We start from the raw sequence: 21,818 nt of genomic DNA on the forward strand, positions 1-21,818 counted from the left end.
GAATTAAAGCTTTGCAGTCGTGTCAAAATATGGCCTAGCAAGCATCTGGTGAGCCGTGGAGGTAGAGCTGGTTACATGTTGAAAACCGAGCCTTGATTTCCTTTGATGGCCACCTAACGCACCGATAATCAAATTGTATTGTATCTCAGTAGCTTATTTGACCTGGGATTTTTAATCAATCAGCTTTATTATTCTGGGCTAAAGTTAGCAAGCCCAATAGCCACAACTAATGCTAGCTTCAATTAGATACTTTAGCCACTGGGCTAATCATGAGTTGATGAGGCTGGTTGTTGAGATCTGGGAACCAAGGAACATCAAACGTGTTGGGAAAAAATACTGGTTAGCCAAACTTACCTGGAAGGAAAACCAAAACATTCATCCCTATTTACAGACCACCTTCCTGGTTGACCTACTCAGATATGTTTACTTTCAGTTTTACCGCCAAATAATGGAGACAATTTGGCTAAACTTTTCGCAGGCTCACAACATCTATAAATGTTTTACTGCTAGTGTTTATTGCCTCATTATGCTATGTTCTGAGATCTAAGCAATTGCCCTGGTGAGTGCAGTTTCATCGTAACTGATCTAAAGCTGTATTAAACTGCAGTTTTCCTTTAAACATGTCCATATCCTATCAGCTAAATGAAAACATTATGTTAAATAACAATCTGTTGAGTATCAAATGCTGACATTGTACAGAATGTGGAGTCTTCATTTGTTTACCCTTGAGCAAGGCAAGGAAGGTCTCGACAACACAAAACAATTGCATTTTCTTGCAACCATTATTATATACTATAATGACAATTCTAACAAATAAATACATAAGGGACTAAGGGTAGGTTGCCAAGATACATTTAGCATTATCAATGTATGTTTATTCATTCAACTCAACTGTCTGGCACTGGGCTCTGGCAATGTTCTGCAGGTGATGAAAAGTACTGCTGCTTTTGGACCGATTACAATACCACAGCAAATAGCCTGTTTGGATGTATAAATTCAGACAAACATTGTGTGAGTCCACAAAGTCATTGTCAGTGGACAACCTCCAGGCTGTACGTCATGTTGACATTACAGATTACAGTGTGGGTGCTGTAGCTTCGGGCTTCCAGAGAGTAGCTGCTTGAGTGTCGAAGGCTATAACTAAAACCTGTGTGTATTCTTAAATTGAATGCCAATCCCTTTTAAATGGCATCCACTGAACAGAACATGATGTCAGCGTTAAATCCATTTCCACAGCAAGTTTTTGGTCTAATGTGTCCGCTTCTGCAACGAGCTCCGGGCATTTCAATCCACAAAAGCGGATGGTAATTTTCTTTTTAAAACACTATGATTCAAAGTAGCTGCTGTCTGAGCAGCAGAGGACGAAGAAGAACGAGTTCTACTTCATCCTGGCATGTGCCTCAAGTCCAGTAACGTAGTTAGGATCAATCACTTTCCGTGGAGGGAGAATAAATTCACAGCAGCAAACTCTCATTGTTGCGTCTTTACCGCCCCGAGTGACCCGCTGCACGCAAACGACGGACACTGTTCTTCACTTACTGAACTTCACACGTGTTCTAATGTAAACTGTGATCTGCACACACGCTTCAACTTCCTATGTCACATCCCTCTCTGACATAAGCACTCCCCAGCTCCCTGACTGACATTAATCTTACATTTATACTTCAGCTGAAAGCCTCACGTAACACAGCCCTCGGGGTGTGTGTGTGTGTGTGTGTGTGTGTGAGAGTGTGTGAGAGAGAGAGCCGGTTAATATTTGAAGCTGCTGTGTCTAAGGCTCGAGTGTTCACTTTACCTTGACATGTAGTGGGCGGAGGAGTACTCTATATGTATAAGTTACGCCCAGCTTATACTGCAGTATAATAGGTATACTTTAAGGTGGCTTCAGTCTGTGTGACACAGCTTATTAAAATCCAGCTTGCAGGCACTGGTGAACAGTCCTCATTTTTTGTAAGAACAGCGGTCTGTAAGATATAAACATTTATTTCCTCAAGTCCATATGCGAGCTCTAAGCCTATTAGTCATGCTAATTCTAGCTGGGGGACTACTAAATGGAAATTAAAGGAGCAGAGTTTGATTTTTTTTACTTGCCAGTGTGAATATATTAGCTATGACATTTTTCACAAATGACACTTGGGATATTTGTATCACTTTTACCTCAATATGTTCATTCTCTGTCATTTTCAACTTTATTTCCCAGCATTGTTGTCTGAAACATTATTATTACTAATGTCCCAATCATGTTTTTCCCTGTCCAGATTCCTTTAATATTGGGATATCAAGTCTGATTCGATACTTATGGTTATTTAAACATTAATCAATTATTATCTGACACATTGAAATTGCAACCGTATTTTTCACAAGCTAGGTATGTGTTCATTAGTGTATAATCACCAGAAAAAAGGAATTATTGTGTTTTTGTTACTGTTTATCTATAGAGGGAGCGGGTCCTCTTCTACAGAGTCCACCATGTTGAACCGCCATGTTTCTACAGTAGCCCAGAATGGACACACTGGCCCCTTTCACGTTTTTCTGGAGTTGTGCAGCCATTCACCACTGGAAGCTACTAAATCCTACCCACTGGACCTTTAAGTTGATGATTATTTCCTTGTTATGAAGGAAAGTTTAACTGTAGGAATGCAAACAATGACTGCTCGATCGAATTGGTCCTTTTTATGTGATTTTGCATAGATTTGCTATAATGGGTTGTGGGGAAATTTTTTTATTTAAAATGACTATTATTATTTCTTAAATAATTTAGGTTTAATTGCACATTTAGAGCTTTCTGTGTCTTGTAATAAAGTGAATCATTTCATTAAAACCTGACTATGTAAAGCAATTAAAGCACAAGTGTCTATGTGTGAGCATGTCTGTCTGAGTACGTGAGTGTGTCCTTGTGTGTGCGTGTGTTTGTGTGCGCGCGTGCATCGCCTAATGCAGAGATACTGTCATTGAGGGTACAAGGGCATCGCTAAAAGCCCTCTTTATGCAAATGGAGCGGAGATGACAGTGTGTATGTGTCACAGGCGGGACATATCTCATAATGATAACTTATCTCAGCCAGCAGATACGCCTGATATGGAATATGAGAGACACGCAGACACTAGACTGTGCCTCCCCTCTCCGCCTCACACACACACACACACACACGCACACACATACTACGAGCACACACAGTTACACATGATCCCCCCCCCACTCCCTCGTTACATGGAGTGCTCATTAACAAATTTATTAATGGCCTCTTAATTATGTCTGCTTATCTTCTTCTAAAGCACCGGCACTGCCCCCAGACTCCAGTCTCAGCTTAGCTACACACACACCGAACACACACACACACACCAATGCTCACACACAGTATGTACATATTTACATAAAACCGATCTCACACACTTTATATAAATAACTTATATTATATGTGTGTCTCCCCTACCCAGCACTTCTCTCTCACACACACACACCTACTCACTCTCTCTCTCTCTCTCTCTCTCTCTCTCTCACACACACACACACACACACACACACACACACACCGAATTACTGGCATTTTTCAGACTAAATTATCTGATGAAGGCTCCTATGAGAATCATGAATTGACTTCAGCTTCTTTCATTCTTTCCTTTGACTCCCTCCCTCCCCTGCCTCATCCCCTCTTACTTGATATAACTGAGCACTGCTGGTAGCTTCATCTTTCGCTCCTTCCCTCCATCGCTCTTTAACTTTCCCTGGTTTTTTTTTTTTTTCAATTATCTCCCCCCATCTTTCTATTCCTTTCCCCCTTCATTCCCTCTCTATCAGCCCGTATCTCCCCGCTGCTCCCGACCCTCTTACCTCCCTCCTTGCTTCCACCCACCTGCCTCCTCTCCTCTTTATCCTTCCATCTCTCTATCACCACCATCTCTTCCTCGCCATTTTGGAGCTGCTTTTAGTTCTTGCTTCCTCTTCCCTATCTGTCCATCTCTCTCTGGCTCTCCAAGATATATCTTTATGCGCCCTCCTTCCTTACCTCCTTACCTCCCTTTCTTCTCTAGCCTCGCTCCTGACTCATCAGCTCCCGCAGAGCTGTATCAGTCCTTGTAGCCTTTTTTTAAAAATCTAATAGTGTAATGAATTAAAAACACTCTGGGAGTCTTTTCTTTTTCTTTTCTCCTTTCAATTCCCCCATGAATATCTGTCCTATTCAATTTCTTAATCACAAACCAAATACACTTGTTTCAACTTGTAAAACTGTTTGCTAATTGATGGCGGCCACCACAGTTTTTCCGCTCGCATTTGATTTCTGAATAATCACAGCAGCCTTTCAGCAATACGTATGTACCCATGATGCCTTGCTGCAACCTGACACAGATGGATAATGGCAGTCATTTTTTTATAAAATAGAGCAAGCCGTCCCTTTTGACCGTGTGTAAGTGTGAGTGTGTGAGGTACGGTACAGTATGTACAAACATGAACACTGGGGCCGAACATTCTCGGGACTGTTTTGGTAAATACACACGCTCTCCTGCTGGTTGTGCTTTTGTTTACCCAAACCCAAATACAGATGTCCTGATATCACAGCGGTTTAAAGTTAAAACCCTCCAAAAACTCTGTTGTTCAACGAGAGCTGACAAAAAGTCAATACCCTCCACAGGCTCCCACTTTGTAGTAGAGACACCTGCAAAATCCAGACATGGCAAGCTGCAACCAAAATAGACTTTCATCTGACCGCTAGAATACTCCAAGCTGTCCAATTCACGCTCTGTGAAGTGATGCTCAAAACTATATCTCAAAACATGTGCTAAACGGGATAAAATAGGAGATCTTGCCATCAACCATCTCATTGCAGTAATGTAAGATGCCTTTAAAAACAATCTAGCATGATATAATATTATTTGTCTTTCTCTTCCCTAAACCTCCTGACTTGTGGCATCTCACTTGTATCTCTCTTTATATCTCCATCCTCCTCCTCCTCCTCCTCCTCTTCCTTTTTCCTGGTTACCTCTAGCTAGAGGTCAGACTTCAGTCTGTCTGCTCTAATCACACCATCTCCAATTCACTTTTAGTCCCAGAGAGAGAGAGGGGAGTGGGTGCTTCACTTCACTACACACTTCTTTAAAAAAAAAAGTGCCAGATGAATTATTTACATACACACACTTCTTTTAATAAAATCAGCGCTTTCTTTTTTCACGCTTATTTTTCTTGTGGTAACTAAGGAAAATGGCAAATATTTGTGTAAATGGGCTTCGGTGGATGTGTTTTTTATGTAAATCACAATGTCTCAAAGGGCTGAATGGAAATGGCAAATGGTGCTGAACTTTCCTCACAAAAGGACTGCTGCTTTGCTGATAGTGTGTGAGAAATATAAATGAATTTACATTGACTTGACTAAAAACTGTATCTTATGGCAGCATGTATTGTTTTTGTGTGGTCACAGTGGTAGAGAAACATCCGACTCTGCTTTAAGACAACTTCAGGTTACTCTGTATGTTGACTTACAACCTGTACAGCTTCAGTCTCATCCACACTGAGGAGGCATTTTCTGACCTGACTGGCGTCATTTCAAATCTGTCAGGTTTAGAGAAAGACCCAGGTTTGGCCTAAGAAAAGTACTTTGTTATGGTGACACTTGATTTGTGAAACAAACTGCTGTCTCCAATGTTATGGTCTAATGTTGTGTGACACTAATACAGCCTTTACTTGATGACGACGAAATTAGATCAGGCAAAAATAGTGAAGGAAGCCTTCCCGAAAGCAATTTAAACATGCATACCGGCCGGTGGATGCAAGCAATAGATTAAATACATCTCTCTCTCCCTCTCTCTGTCAGTGTCGGGGTACTAAGATGGCGTCCTGCCACGAAGTCCGTGGAGCTGAGGCTGAGTCCATCCTGCTGGAAGCGAACAGGCGGAGGAGTTTAGCTTGGGGACTTGAAGTTGGACTGGGGGCAGGCAGCTCGCAGGAGGATCGCGAGCCGAGACGAGAACGTACAAGAGAATCCCACAAATCAAACGCTTTACAGTTACAGCGAATATGAATCTGTGATAAACCTGTCTAATTGGGATTCAGCTCTCTGAATCCAGCTTGTTCTCTGTCACATCCAATTTCAGCTACTGAGCAGCTATACTTCTCTGTCATCATTATCTGCCTACTTCCATCTTCGAGCAAGGATCTGCGTGCCAAATACATACTCGATTCATAAATGTATACGCTAAAGACTTTGGATATTGAAAAATAAATAACTAATCCTGTGATGCTTCTATATAAAATAATGGGTTTCACTCAAATATGCTGCATTATACAGTATGTACATTTAAATTCTGATGTCAGCAGCGTATTAAGGTTAGAATCAGATCTTCTGTGGTAAAGCATGTTGAAATGATGAGCCTTGATTGAAGAGTGTGACATGAATTTGTGATAGAAACTGAGTTGAATAAGTTATATCATCTGGTTTCATTAGAAGGATTTATTGCTTCTGCCCTCCATCTCTGCATGTCCTTAAATGGATTACATGAAACACACATGAACATGAATACATATGTTAATGTATCCATTTATGCATGGGGGAGAGAGCAGTAGATGTTCTGTAGATATGAGTCATCATGGTTAGACAGCATCGTGGGTTTGAATCTGTCTTGTGACCTTTGCGAATGTCAGCACTCGACCGTCGCTCCATCCCGTCACTTACCACTTCAAAACGTCTACTAAGTCTGAAATGGTTCAAAAATAATGATGATAAATATCTGCGAATGGCTGTCCTTCATGGCCCGATGGCCTTAAGGGGCTTACAACGTCTCAACTTGCAAAGATTTCAAGCCAGTGCTCCCCTCCTTCTGTCCCTCCTCTGCCCTTTAGCTGCCTTGTGCCGGTGTGAGTCACATATCCAGCATGAAACCACGAGTTTCCTAATTTGACATAAATGGATGAAAATTATTTTCACTGACTCCCAGCCAACCTACAGGACTTTGATCTTGAGGATAAGTAGGATATAGTGAGACGCCCCACTCTCTCTCAACATCTGTCAGCTGCTGTGCAGAAAGAGACAAATAAATACATACAGTATAACTACCAATATGAATCCATGAAAACAATTATCTTAAATGTATCCCTACAAGTTACACTTTACGTTAAAAACCTTAAGATTTTCAAAATATTAAACCCCATACAGCTGCTATTTCAATGTACTGTCACTCTTCAGTTCTCTACACACAGATATCCTCCTCTATGTATCTATATAGTGTATGGTAGTTTTCATTGGTAGTGGCAGGATCCAATTGTATATCCATGCACAACAGCCACTGCACGCATGCATTTCATGTAATATGGAAGACAACAGCTGGTGTCATATCGAAATACACTGCTGACTGTCTCCTTTATGAAAACAACATGACACAAAAAATCCTGTCACCCTGCGGTTTGCTCTGTAAACAGATGGGAGACCCCCGGGGAACCGCTGTGATCTACGAACGTCGCTAACACAACCGCTACCGAACTGCTAGCATGCAGTATATACTGCCAGCTGACCACGACTGACTGTTTGAACAATACATTCTGTGAAATACATTGTTACCACTGATACATTTCAGTAGGAGTTGACAGTTGAAGACGCAAACACTTTTTTCTAAGATTGCATTGAACTGTGCTTTATTGTGTTTTACTGAAAAACAGACACAAATAAAAGGATTTGAAAATTCTTTAACAATAAAACGCAAGAAGAAAGTATCATTACTATTATTAAAGAGATCCTTGAATGTGGTCTTGACCCTCAAAATAAACATACAAAAACGTGTCTATCGTAATTTCTGCAACTTTTAATGGCCGTCAGTTCAGTACAAAAACTTGTTTTTATTGATTAGTTGAAGAAGTTACTGACAAAACTATAGAGGTGAAAGAATAAAGACCTAAAATCAACCAGGACTCAGGCCTTAAGGATTTTATCTTAAAACAAAAATCTTCATTTCATTCTTATTTTTATGATAAGAGCCTAAATAATTAAGACTTATCATAAATTATTTAACCAATTTCAATTAAATGAAATGTAACTTTATCTTGATGTTAATTGTGTTATTGTGTTATGATATAATCACTTGGTTTGTGCAAACGTATTAAACAGGTTGAACAGCATTGAAAACTCAGCATTACATTGTGTTTACTTGTCTAATTAGATGTTAAGACTTAATGCTAGAATTAATGAACGGCTAAGAGTGCTTTCTATCTCTGTCTGGCTCTATCTTTCTCTCCCTCCCTCTCTGCAGAGTGCGAATATAATTGCATGATGGATAATTTAATGGCGGAGGTAAAGGCCCAGTTTTACAGGAAGTTCTCCTCTCATCTGCACGCAAAATATCTTATGAGAGTACAGTAGACGTTTCTATAGAGTACATGTACTATACAATTGTGTGCGGCTGTGTGTTTCTATGTGTTTGTGTATGTGTATGTATGTGTGTGTGTGTGTGTGTGTGTGTGTGTGTGTGTGAGCGTGCAGGGGGCTGGAGAGGTTGCGCTCTGGCTCGTCTCCAGCTTTACAGATTGATGGCACATTAAAGTGAAGGACGCGTCACGCACCTGTGCTTGTGTACCACAGGGGAGTGACACACAGGTAGACAGGGTGCTGCAATCAGCAAGGTGCCCCACGCACACACACACACACACACACACACACACACTTGGGAATTAACAGTGTTTTTTTTTATATATTTCAAAGGGGGCAAACAGATGCCAAATTCTTACACAAAGAACACATGTATGTATGTGCTGTAGGTCCCGAGTCAACATCTACACATGTGCTTTTGAAAGCACACATCGTGCCCAGAGGGGGTTGATACAATATAGATCACAGCTCTGTGTGCACCGTGTCCCCTTTTATCATTGCTGTGTGTGCATGTGTGTGTGTGTGTGTGTGTGTGTGTGAACAGTCAGTGTGAACAACTGCAAATGCAAGCCGCATGCCTGTCTGTGTGATTTCACATTTCTCCACATTTCTCTCCAAAACAGTACAGCAGTGTTTGCATTCGTGCATTACGTGAACGCCTGTAACTGTTTCATCTGTTTGACGTCTATACAGCAGCTGAATATGGAATTATCTCTATATGGTGAAAACACTCACCCCTGCTGTCTGTCTATAGAAACACGCAGGTTACATTATTCAGTGTTATTCGTGTTCTGACTTGGGGACAGCACTTTAAGTACAGTAAATGCAGCATGCATGTTTAAGTGTTCCACATGTATGTAAGAGGGAGAGGAGGACAAGTGGAGGAGAGACAGGAGGAGGAGTGAATGGTAGAGAGGTGATGATAAAGACGAGAGACAGACGGATAAAGGAAATGGGTTAAAAAGTACGTTTTAAATACATCACAGTGGAAAAAAATGAAGATGGCATAAGTTGATTAGGGTTAAATACTGGAATGAACATTCCTGTATTTGATAATTGATAGGACTATTTTATTTTTTTTACTATCCACAGTTATGTTTTTGAAAATCAAACTTCCTGTTGAGAAATGCCCAGGAAAAGAGTGATATGTTCCCAGGAAGTAATTTAGCACATTGCTTAATATATGTTGAAAGGATTGGTACTGGTCAGTTTCTATACTTTACTTTATCTCAAATGTAAGGACATGCATTTTAATTTAAAGGGGCAGTTCACCCAAATTATTTAGTATCAAATTTAAAACTAACCTTTTTCTTATGTATCCAGCCAAGAGGATTGGATTTGGTTTGAAGTTTTGAAATATTTTTCACTAATATTTCTCCACCCCAATACAATTGAGGTGAGTGGGATATCATTTCTGATGCACAAGTCATTAACAAATACCGTCTTTTGTTTTAAATCAACTAAGTGTCTTTCAAGAAGCAATCTCTGGATTCTCTGGATAATCCACAGAAGTCACTTGGAAAGGTTATTCCCTTTTTACATAGAACCTTTGCAAGAAATAGTCCCTCAGAAAACATATTTCTTTGTAATTTGGGTGAAACAGCCCTTTAAAGTGTTAGCTACAGTTGTAGATTTTTAATAAAAGCACAATTAGCTCAAAAAGGACAACTGACTAGCCAGTCCCGCTCAATTCCTCTGTAACGAAAATACAATGTGTGTTTCAGTGATCCCCTAAATAAGTCTGGAAGGTTGAGACTCATTAAAACTAACAAACCATCCAGTTTAACAGCAGCCGGAAGCCACTGATCTTCAGTTACTCCACATGCTGCAGGCCACTAGAGACTCCGAACTCAGTCGAATAACTACCTTACTTTGTCTTCTCTATCCCCTCTGAATTAGAAGTAAAGTAATATTCATCTTTTGGCTAGCGTCAGTAACAGACTGAGGCCATGGTGTGTGCTGATCTGTTGGTCCACAGCACCTGTCAGTAAATCCTACACCACCCTGGGGTGCCATGGCCTCTGTGATCAAAGTAAATTAACACGTAATCAGATACAGGCGCAAGCAGGAAAGCATGCACATGCAGACTTTTCCCCGTAAGGCCAGGTTTATTCTCGCACATCACTGGACAGCAGGTTTGAAGTGTTTGAGGTGTATGTGTGTGTGTGTGAGAGAGAGCGAGATGTAAACACACACACACACACTCACTCACTCACACAGAGGAGGATAAAAATGTCATATGATTTAATGAGTTTTCTTTTAGACAGTGTCACTTCGGTCAGGGACACTGTGGTTGAGTTGAGAGATCAGACTATCCATGCATGACCAGGACGCGTGTGTGTGTGTGTGTGTGTGTGTGTGTAGTGTCATTGTGGATGTCTCTGTGCCTTTGTGTGCCTTTATGTCTTGTTCGGGATCTAGCTAAGAAGGCTTTCATGCTGTGTTTTCCCAGAGTTGTGTCTCTGATTGTGTGTGTGTAAATGGTAAGGTAAATGGACTGCACTTATATGTTGCCTTTCTGTGTGTGTGTGTGTGTGTGTGTGTGTCTCCTGTATGCCTAAACTGGCATCTCCATGTGACACACGTCCCTTTCAGCTCTGCACACAAACCATGCAGCAAATTGATTGCATATAAAATGCTAATGCTGCCTTTACTGTCCTCAGCATGTTAATATTGCGTTTTAACTATAGGCATTGATTAAAGGGGCAGTGCGCTGTTTCTGTGGGGATTTTTGACATTGAGGAAAAGCAAGGTTGGGTCGGTCGTGGTGAGGGGGGGCACAAGATGCTGACTCGACGCTCACCGGTCATTTGTTAGCTGGGCTTTCAAGACGGTGAATCCCAGCGGAGGTGAAATTGTCTGATGCAAAATAAGATGTTGAGTGCCGGTGGAGATAAATGCAAGCATGTTTGCATGCATGCAGTCGTGCTTCACCGTAGGGGAGAGTGTGTGTGTGTGTGTGTGTGTGTGTGTGTGTGTGTGTGTGTGTGTGTGTGTGCGCTTCACAATCTCAGCTGGAGGTCATTTGAAGAGCGACGTTTCCAGATCTGAAACCCTTCGGCCTCACTGCCCTGCTCTCATTACACTTTGGTGTTCTCAGTGCCGTGCTGTGCCACGCCGTGCCAAGAATGTGCCGTACTCCGAGTCCAAGCAGCTCACCTCATTCCTGCCAGGGCACTGCAGCCTTCATAAACCCAACAACATCAACAACAACCCAACGTATCCTCAGCAACACTCACAAACACAGTCCACACACTTATTTTGTAGAGAAGAGACAAGCAAACTTTTAGCTCGCACTGAATACAACAGGAACACACACACACACACACACACACACACACACACACACCATGCACCATGCACCAGAAATATTCTACTTTGTCTGATAATGATGATTGATGCCCATCCAAAAAAGCTCCGCAGCAAAAACAAATGGTGGTCGGCTCCATAAATCAATTGGTTGGGAGGGGCGGCACTGAGAGCCCACATTGATCATCACACAGGCCAAATGTTAGCATCTCCAAATCATTTATTCCGGGCACCGCTTCATACACAACATCTGCCGCACTGGCAGAGAAAGAGGGCGGAACCTGTTACAAAACAACAGTGTAATGCACGCTGCAACGCACGTGGCAATATTTCCTTTAGGTGATCAATGGGGAGCGGTCAGTAGTCTGTAGCTAATGAGCAAAAGATGGAAGAGCCTGCACATTTCAGAAATATTGAAGTACTTCTTGGGGCTGCATGTGACAAAGATGATTTCCATCGGGAGGTAATATTGTCTCCATTTTGTCCAAAAAATCCTCTCAAAGGAGTTATTTGATCAAATCTATGCCTGCCATTTGTTATGTGCGGACGCTACAGAACAGTTGACACTAAAGGGGCAGTGTGGGGTCAGAGTGGGAGCAGAGCAGAGGTGTAACATGATGCAATGGGAGACATCTTTATGTGTAGGCTGGGGGATCTCAACAGTGAGAATATTATGAAAAACTTTTCACAAGCATCCTTTCGGAAACAGCGATGTAATGAAGCAATTTTAAATGCCCACTGGCTTGTAGCAGGTTAATTTACTGTGTTTTACTGTACAGCTGTTCATCGCTGCATCTTCACTGCGCTGAGCATCTTTTAACTCTTTGAAGTCTGGGCAGATTCTGCTTGGGTTTCACTCCTTTTATCTGCAGGCTTACGGTACAGTTACTACATTATTCCTTGGCTAGCAGTTGGCGTGTGAGGTACTATATATGTATATATGAGTGTCAGTGTTCCGAGGATATGAAAGCCATACTGATGAGGCATTCAGAGCCTTCGTTCTGTCAAAAAATGAATTGATAGGACAGATCCTTAATGTATTGCTTCACTCCTTTGTATTTAGGATGAATATGTTTTTCCATTTTTCACCAGGGTCCTCATCATGCTTTGAGTGATGTAAATAGGAGCTGTAAGTGGCGTGGAGTCAGCGTGCGTAATTTCAGTCCCTGTTTTTTAGCCTTGATGCTTAAATATGGAGCGACAGTTGGCTGGAAGATGCAGATGCACAGTCTCGTCACAACAGTGGTCGCAACATGTAAAATATTACTTCAGTAATATTAAAACAAACTCTCTACAGTGTCTGTACAGACAGGACAGTAGCCACATGGACGAATGGACCACATTAAACTGCTCAAACTGCAAGATGGCCGACAAAATTTGACATGCCGGACATCCATCCGATCGTCTGACAACCAGATCATTGGTCGTTCAGGCGATTAATCAGGCGTCACCAACCCCCGCAAACTGAGCATCAAACGACAATCAATCTGGCATGAAATTTGGCCAGAATTAGTCAGGGGCTTTAGCAGCAGCTGTCAGTAGTGTGTTAGTGTGTTAATAACACAGCAATTTACAAAGCATTTCATTTTTGTTCCCTTTCAGCCCCAGCAGAACGCCAAAGCCCCACCTACTGTTGAAGTGAGGTTTGCGCACAATCTGATCAGTCCATCTAACGGTCAACATATTAATAGCTCTGGTCTTTATGATCAAAATGAGCATTCATGCTTACTTGTAACTGTGTGTGCGTTATTATGGTAATCCAATCAACATGTGACCATCAAAGTTTGTGTCCCATTCTATTTGAAGGGGATACTATGCAGGATTTTTCTGTTGCTGCAGCGATGGTAGAACAAGGTAGACAGTGACTGGGAGTGAGGGAGCGGGGTTCCCGAGAACAAAGCAGTGAATCTGAGAAATAAAAGAGAGAGTTATTTTCTGATCGTTACATTCTAAAGTACCCCCACACCTCCGTACAATCCCTGCAGAAGGTGCTCACTGCCGGAGTTTCACTGTCTGCTGGGTGTAGCTCAGCCTGCCCTCTGTCAAACAGACACACAGTCTAAAGCTCAGTACATTCATAGACCACACTTCGTTTTAGTGCTGTGTCAGTGCTGGAGAATCAGACCCTGTGCGCAGCCGAAGGTTGACGCCCAGAATCGTCTTACACACAGCAGAATAAGAAAATACAGGCAGAGGGAAGGGTCTCTACAGATAGAGACACAGAGGCTGTACAGAGTGCACTGAATAATCGCCTCTGTTATTGATTAGTTATGATGCTTTTGTAAACAACTTGCATTCTAGTGGTTGACCCTTGACCCCTAAAAAGCCAGAAAGATTAGTGAAAACCCCAAGGAAAAGTTCCTTTGGGTTAATGTTAATTGTCTTTAATCAATGTTCTTTTATGTATTGGTTATGCTGTCAGCTATTGGTTCCTGTGAGTTTCACCTGACAGAAGTCACTTAATGTGTTATTTGCCAGATGAACAAATGTATATAATTTACATTCACATAGACTTCATTGCGTCTCCCTAACCAAACCTACGCCGTCAATACAGAACAATAGTGAACAAACAAACTCTGAGGCTGACTAATTAGAGCTCCATACATAAGACACGCATCACGCTGATCCATCAACAATAGAACCAGGGTTACGTAACATGGCAGCACAATACCTACGGTATCTCTGCCATTGTGGCATCCGGTGACTAACTGACTGGCCCAAAGACAAGGTGATTAGACACAGTGGGGGTGGCGGGGCGGGGGAGGGCAGGCAGACAACGAGGGAGAGAGAGAGAGAGAGAGACAGTTATAAGAAATCCAGATGTCCTTGAGAAGATAAGTGAGTGGCGTGGGGGGGTGGGGACGGGGCGATCGAGGCTGTGGGAGAAAGGGAGGTGAGATAGAGAGGGAGGCTGGAGGATGGATTGAGAGGAGAGAGGGAAGAAGCTGATAATAAGAGGGAGAGAGAGAGAAAGTCAAAGAGAAAGAGAAAGAGAGAGAGAAATATAGTCCTCCCTGGTGTAGCCCGTCCAGAGTGTCCGGTCTATGAGGCAGTAAATCGCCCCAGTCAATGTGTGCTCTCCAAACGCTGCCGCGCATTATTGATAAATCAGTGTGTGTTAATGAGAGGAGCTGGTGTGGCCTGATGAATCACGGCACAACAGTGAGCCTCTCACACACGCACGCACACACAATGGCCAAAGTCTGGTCGGGGTGCGTGCACCGACTACTGTCACGCTGTCATTTGTCGTTAGTCTTCGACACAAACGCACACATATTTTCTGCCTCTCTCACTCAAACACACACACACACACACACACACACACACACACACACACACACACCAATTTGCAGTAGCTGGATGAACACTTGGCCCCCGTGCTGCAGCCACAACTCCGAGTGTTTTTCTATCCTGTTAACAGAAGAGAGGAGGGCTTCCACAGCAGCTCCAGCAGGCAGTCAGAGGACAACACAAGCTATTTTGGTTTCACTTTGATATCCAATAGGCGGCTTAACATCCTCATTAGATCATATCAGCCCCACACTCACACACACACACATGTCGCACACACACACAAAGCCAGGGTGAAATTATCTCTCTCCCATACTCCCTACCTAAATTATCATGAAATCTCACCATTTGTTTGTGTTTGTGTGTGTGTACTTGATTAGTTTGTGTGAATGTGCGTAGGTGTGTTTTTTTTATGTTTGTATTTATGCAAGTGTGTGTGTTTGTAATTATAGATATGTGCTTGTGTATATCTGCACTTGAAAGTGTGTGTGTGTGTGTGTGTGTGTGTGTGTGTGTGTGTGTGTGTGTTTGTGCAGGGCAAGCTGACCTTGTTATAAGCTGAGTGGGCTGTAGTGCTGGGGCATCATTAGTATGGGTTAGGTGAGGGTTAGAAGGTGTGTGTGTGTGTGTGTGTGTGTGTGTGTGTGTGTGTGTGTGTGTGTGTGTGTGTGTGTGTGTGTGTGTGTGTGTGTGTGTGTGTAGAGGTGAGGGGGTGACAGAGTGGGGAGAGTTGCGGGATGACAGTGTGAGAGAGAAGGTAAGAGGGGGAGGGTATGTGGGTCAGGCCGGGACACACAAACACACGTCACCCCTCCCACCCCCACATCCGTCAATTTGAAGCAGGTACAGCGAATGTTTGAGGACACGCACACACACACACACACACACACACACACACACACACACACACACACACACAAACAAAGTCCACTTGTTAGTTGGTAAGCCCACTCTATAGCCTCCAATGGCCTTCAACAGTACAAAAGGAATCTAAGCAGTCACAATGCAGTGACGCACAGACTGTTAGACGCATGATAACATCTCCACACACACAGAAGCACTACCTATTTGAGGTGCCATTACTTTATGCGTGGGACGTGTCACAACATACTGGACTTGATATGAGGTGACCACATTTTTCAAAGTGGGGCGCATGTGTGCTGGAACATTTTTAGTCTTAACTCCTTATATGGTGGGGGGGGGGAATCACAAACCTGTGACACACGCTGGGCTTTCACTGGGACTATACTGAGGGGAAATATGTGGGGATGTCTGCATGTCCTGAAGGGAACCAAACCCAAACTGATACTTTATCTTACAGTAGTATGGTTTCCATTAAGCATATTCTAAAATCCAACCTAATTAAAATGTTAATTATTTTTTCCATTAACTTCCTCTAACCAAATATAGTTAAGTGACGTGACAAGATTACATAATTACTCGAGCCCCAGTAAGTTTGATACATCGGGGAATGTCATTGTTGCTCCTCACCTAAAATATGGCATTTTTAGCTTTTTAGCAAGGGGGATGACATTTAACAATGGCCCCCAACTGGACTCCAACTAAGTTACACACACTCCTGACACCATCGCTGTTTTTGTTCTTTTATTCTTCAGCATTTCTACAAGAATGGAGGTGTGTAACAGGGAGTGGCAGCTGGAGTGTTTTCTCTACACCAGAAGAAACAAAGTCAAGGCATTTCATCTTCACTTTGTAAATGTGCCTTTTGCACCACATAGTTTTTCTTTCTTTTTTACTTTTCTCATCCTTTCTAGAAATGCACAGCTGGATGAAACGTACCCATTTGAGCAGTTTCTACAAAGGATTGCAGATGAAGCCAGAGCATGCAAAGAGTTACCGGTGAAATCCCATAGCATTCAGTGGAAACGAAAAGAAGCTACCACTGTTATTTAAACCATATATAGAGTAGAGTTACTCCACACAAGGACAGAGGCATTGGTACATGATGTTGGCAGCGTTAGCCTACTGAGTAACTGAGTATCAGCAGGCACACCTGGTATTTGTTAGCAGTAAAGAGTCAGGCTTGGCGAGTAATGGATTACATGTAACTGAGTTACATAATCAGGATACAAAAAAGGGTAACTGTAATCCATTACAGTAATAGAAAAAAAGACCTAATCAGATTACATTAAATTGAGATTTATTTAGCAGGAATACAGTTTTAAAATACATCAGTTTTTCTTTAAAAAAAAACACTGAGCAGAGGATACATATTTGATGCTAAAAGTCAACTTTCAATTAAAATTGTTCTGTTTTCCTATACAATGCACTAACATCAATACCTCTTATTAACATTTCTTTTCTCGTTTTTATTTACATCTTTGGTGTAGAGGTAATCAAAAAGTAACGGAAAGTAATCCAGTTACACTACTTTAATATTGTGATACCTGGATTAGGGTACTGACTTTATCGGATGTCATTTTTAAAGTAACCCTCCCAACCATGGTTACAGTAGCTCCTGATTATGATTTTAAAGTAAAACTGAACCCTTACAAATAAGTCCACTGTAATATGTAACGGCCATGGTAGATACTGTATGTGAACAGGTTATAGGTCAACTGTCTGACGTTACACCACTGACCCAGAAAGTTGCCATTTCACTATTGGTTTTCTGGTGAAACTTTCCACCATACCTTGTGTAACCTGCAACCTGAGGGTGATCATATTGCTTCTGCGCTGCTGAGTCTTTCTCTGCCTGCCTGGAAACAGCAGCATACAATTACCGACTTCTGGGCCTAAATGCACACATTGTCACAGATGTCATTAGAGGTTTAACCTACAGTAAATGCAAACATAACGATGATAGTTAATGGCTGCATCTATAATACTGACACGCGGCCCCTGTGAAGTATCACAGCACAAATGTGCTGTTGATCTTGCATTATAAATCATAAGCCTGTACACATACTGATAACTGTAATATAGCATACTGTCATCAGTTGTCTGTGGTAAAAACTGGGTGGAATCTTTATTTATAAGCCTCAGGTAGTTCCTAGAACCTTATGAGAAATGAAAATTGAGAATCTGTGCTTGACAAAAGTCAACAGCAGCCAAGAGAAGGCAACCAGAGCCAAAGGAAACCAACGCGACAATGGAAGCCATCAGAAAACAATGGGAACCAACCAAAATACAAGACAATGCACGAGACTATAAGCCACAGGATGCAGAATAAGCCAATAGTGGCCGAATGATGCCAGTAGAAACAATGGAAGCCAGTTGGAGGCAAAGTGAACGCAAGCTGTAAGCAGGCTACTCTGAAGTCCTGCCAGGAGTAAGAGGAGGAGGTAGAGGAGGAGGAGGTGGAGGCTACGGCTCAGGAATATTCTAGTCGTTTATTCCTGGCCAGGGGTCAACTGTGGCCTCAGGCTGAAGCTCAGAGGAGGAGGGAGAAACTCACACATGATGAGCATACACCAGCTATACACACACACACACACACGGCCAGGGGTCAGCAGTGTCCTCCATTTGCAGAACACACACGTACATGCACGTAGAGACTCCTTGAGAGAATGATGAAGACGCACACTGCCACACACGGTACTTAACGCGGACCCCTGTAAATCACAACCTGAAATGGTGAAACTGGTAATGCGTCTCTAACCACAGCCTCCATACCTTGTCCTACGATTACCATAATAAATCCATAAGAGTGTGAGAAGCACTGGAGCCATTAGGATGGAAATGTTTTTTAAACAATGGGCATGGTGCACGCGTGGCCTTTTCCCAAAGAGCTGGCACTGCCACGACCTGTCCAACATATTTTACAACCGTAATTACAATATAGAGAGCAGCCGCCTCTATGGCAGATGCTGCTTCCAACGTTAGAGGTTCCCCACGTAATTATCATGATGAACTTGGCACACCAAGGTAATAAATATCACAGAACACACACACACACACACACACACACACACACAGGCTGGGAGAGAACACACACATACTATACGTGGAAGTGCAGGAAGGTAGACGTGGGGATAGGGACACACAAATGCAGACTGGTGAGGTGAGGACAAGCTCAATCAGGGAACACACACACATACTGTCGTGTTAAGTGACCCAAGATCTTTGTGAAACGATACAGTCACAGTGTTGAACTTAAAAATGAGAAAGCAGAGGAATAGGCTGATGTAGTTTTCAATCAAATATGCCAGCATGACTTCCAAAAAAGAGAGAAAACAAACACACACACACACACACACACACACACACACACACACACACACACACACAATAAAAATAGAATATATAACTTCATAAAAAGCAAAATGGAAATACCAGAAACCTTAAGAAAAACAACTTCTGAAAAATCAAAGCAACCCCCTCCAAAAAAAACCTTCCATATTGACTTTTATTGATTTTTATGCCTATGTATGTATCAAGCCAACTGTTATATCATTCACTGAATAGAGGGCAAATGATTAAACTATACTATTAATATGAAAACAAACCTTGTCTGGCCTACAGAAGCACATTGTGTTCATGTACGAGTGGCCAGCTCCACTGGTGAGTGTGTGTTTTTACTGCCTGACTTTCCTTTTCTAAATTTAGAAATGTATTTCTCAATAGATCCAAAGGGTTTCACCCAAACCACATAACCTCTGAAGAACCATATTATTGGAAGGCATCGACATTTTGCAATCATTAATATCATCAATATAGAGGAATTATTCTCAAAAATTCAATTTATCTGTGGCTCATAATGTCGAACACCGTCACCACATACAGCACAGACACACTCGTCACATAAATCAGGTGTCACTGTCTCATTTAGCTTCAGTGAATAATTTTGTAATTACATTTAACATGAAAACACACAAGACAAATTAGGCCGCACTGTGTTTCACTTGCCTTGAGGGAAGCACAGAGAGAGTAATGGCCCCCAGAATTGCAAATGAGGCGCCTTGTGACATTTTTATATCATAGTAAATCACCGTATGTATGAGCCAAGTTTGTTGTGTGCTTGCAGATTACCAGCGTGTGTCTGGATGTGTTGACATGCACCTCAACAAAGTCACAATACAGTCACAACACGGGCTAGGTCATGCCTCTGGTCAGTGGTACAAATCTGTGTGTATTAAGCTGGAATTTACTCTGTCCATTTCCTGTTCTACCATAAATACAGGGACATGTTGTGTACAGCTACCAGGAAGATGGGCTGGGATGTTTCCCAGATTCAGATTAAGTCCTGAACTAGAAATTACAGACTGGGGATGTTCTTTATTGAGGCTTTACAGTTGAGGATTAATCTGTAGTCTGGCAAGTCAACCATCAAAATCCAGTTATCCAGTACAGGCAGAAATCGGAGGAAAGAAGAAGAGAAGATGAACATGGTGTAGGAAGGAAGGAAGGTGAGATTTTAATAGGAAGGCCTGCGGGAACTCACCTGGTCTTTTCTCCATTTTTCTCCCTCGACTGCCACATAGTCGAACCTTCGATATTAATATTAGGATTTGCTTCTGGCAGAGCGACTTGTTGCTCTTTGGGCAGGGCTTGCGCTTGCTGGCGATCTGCCGGTTTGCCTGGGGGTCCTTGACCTCCCTGCGCTGGCGAATAAGGGAGCTGGCGAGAGCAGCCATCTTCCCAGCTCTGACCCTGCCGCCGCCTCACCAGCCTCTGGCGGCTCGGTGGCGCCCAGGTGTCGGGGGGTACCGTGGGCCACCCCCCTGCCCACTCACCCAGGGCGACGGAGCACCGCTGAGGGAGGGGGTGCGGAGCGGAGGAGGGGGCTTCTGAGGATGGACCGAAGCAACAGGGAAAAGAAAAAGAGGGAGAGGAGGGGAGGAAGAGGAGGAGGTGGAGGAAATAAGGGTGGATCCCTGAAAGGCCCACCCAAAACTGACAACTGGTGCTCGTTGAGGTTTCGGATTGATGAGCGATAGCCTCTAAATGTCCTTCTGGTTGTTTGTTTTCTGGTTAAGAGTGAGACTCAGGTGAAGCCTTGATACGTCACTGTGTTGGGACAAGTCATGTTGTTATCCAGCCAAAAACCAACGCACCGTAGCTGACGTCTCCCAATGCCTCTGTCCCAGTCCGAGGGTACCCTTACCCCACTCCTGGAGCTCCCTGGAAGTTTGACTCAATCCTGTCCGAAAGGGTTCAGCAACAGAACCATTCGCCGCATGATGAAACCCACACAAAAATCACATTTAGTCCTCCTAACCCGCTCAGTCCCGGAGATCAGGAGCCTGAATCGATTCAGTGGGACAGAAAAACGTCCGAATATCAACTCTCCACAATAGCAGGAGTGACAGTGTCGGGGCACACTGCAGCTCCTTTTCCTTCTGCCCCTCACCTGTAAAATTTCTCCATCCCGAAACAATGACAGAGAAGTAGAAGAAGTAGGGACCGTCCGACCTGAGGTATCAGCTCCGCAAGCTGGGTCGAGGATGAAGGGATGTGGATGGACGCAGCTGGACGGAGTGCGGCTTGTTTCCTCGCTGTCTTTCAAGCACTCCTGGCATCACCCCTTGCGTTCACCCGCACCCTGAGAGAAGAAGGGGAAAAAGACAGGGGCTTGATAAATCCAGCATTTCCCAGAGATAGAGGTGACATTCATGAACGAGAGAGCGCGGGGGTAGAGAGACAGACAGGGACACAGAGAAAGAGGAGAGAGGGAGGGAGGGAGGGAGTGCAGTGAGTCTATCTATCCCCCCTGTCGGATCGGGCTCTCCAACTCTCTCGGCAGCGCGCTACACCACAGCAGAGCGCAGCGCTGTGTCCTTCAGCCACGCATGCCGCCTCGCAGCTGGGAGAACGAGGGATGAATGAATGGAGGGAGACAGAGAGGGAGAGGAGAGGAGAGGAGGTGAAAGGGAATAGGGGAGGGGGTTTGTGCTGGCAGGTAGCCGTG

At 43.1% G+C, this 21,818-nt stretch overlaps 1 protein-coding gene across 1 annotated transcript in view; it reads right to left on the reverse strand.

Moving 5' to 3' along the window:
- Positions 1–21,818, reverse strand: part of fgf11a (fibroblast growth factor 11a) — a 101,569-nt gene that overhangs the window by 75,680 nt on the left and 4,071 nt on the right. Inside the window, exon 3 of the mRNA XM_051428729.1 lies at positions 20,352–21,452. Within this exon, the coding sequence (XP_051284689.1) occupies positions 20,352–20,544 (193 nt within the window). The 5' untranslated portion in view covers positions 20,545–21,452. The remainder of the gene's footprint in view (positions 1–20,351; positions 21,453–21,818) is intronic.

This window comes from Dicentrarchus labrax, unplaced genomic scaffold (assembly GCF_905237075.1).
Source record: "Dicentrarchus labrax unplaced genomic scaffold, dlabrax2021, whole genome shotgun sequence".
Classification (NCBI taxonomy): Eukaryota; Metazoa; Chordata; class Actinopteri; family Moronidae; genus Dicentrarchus; species Dicentrarchus labrax.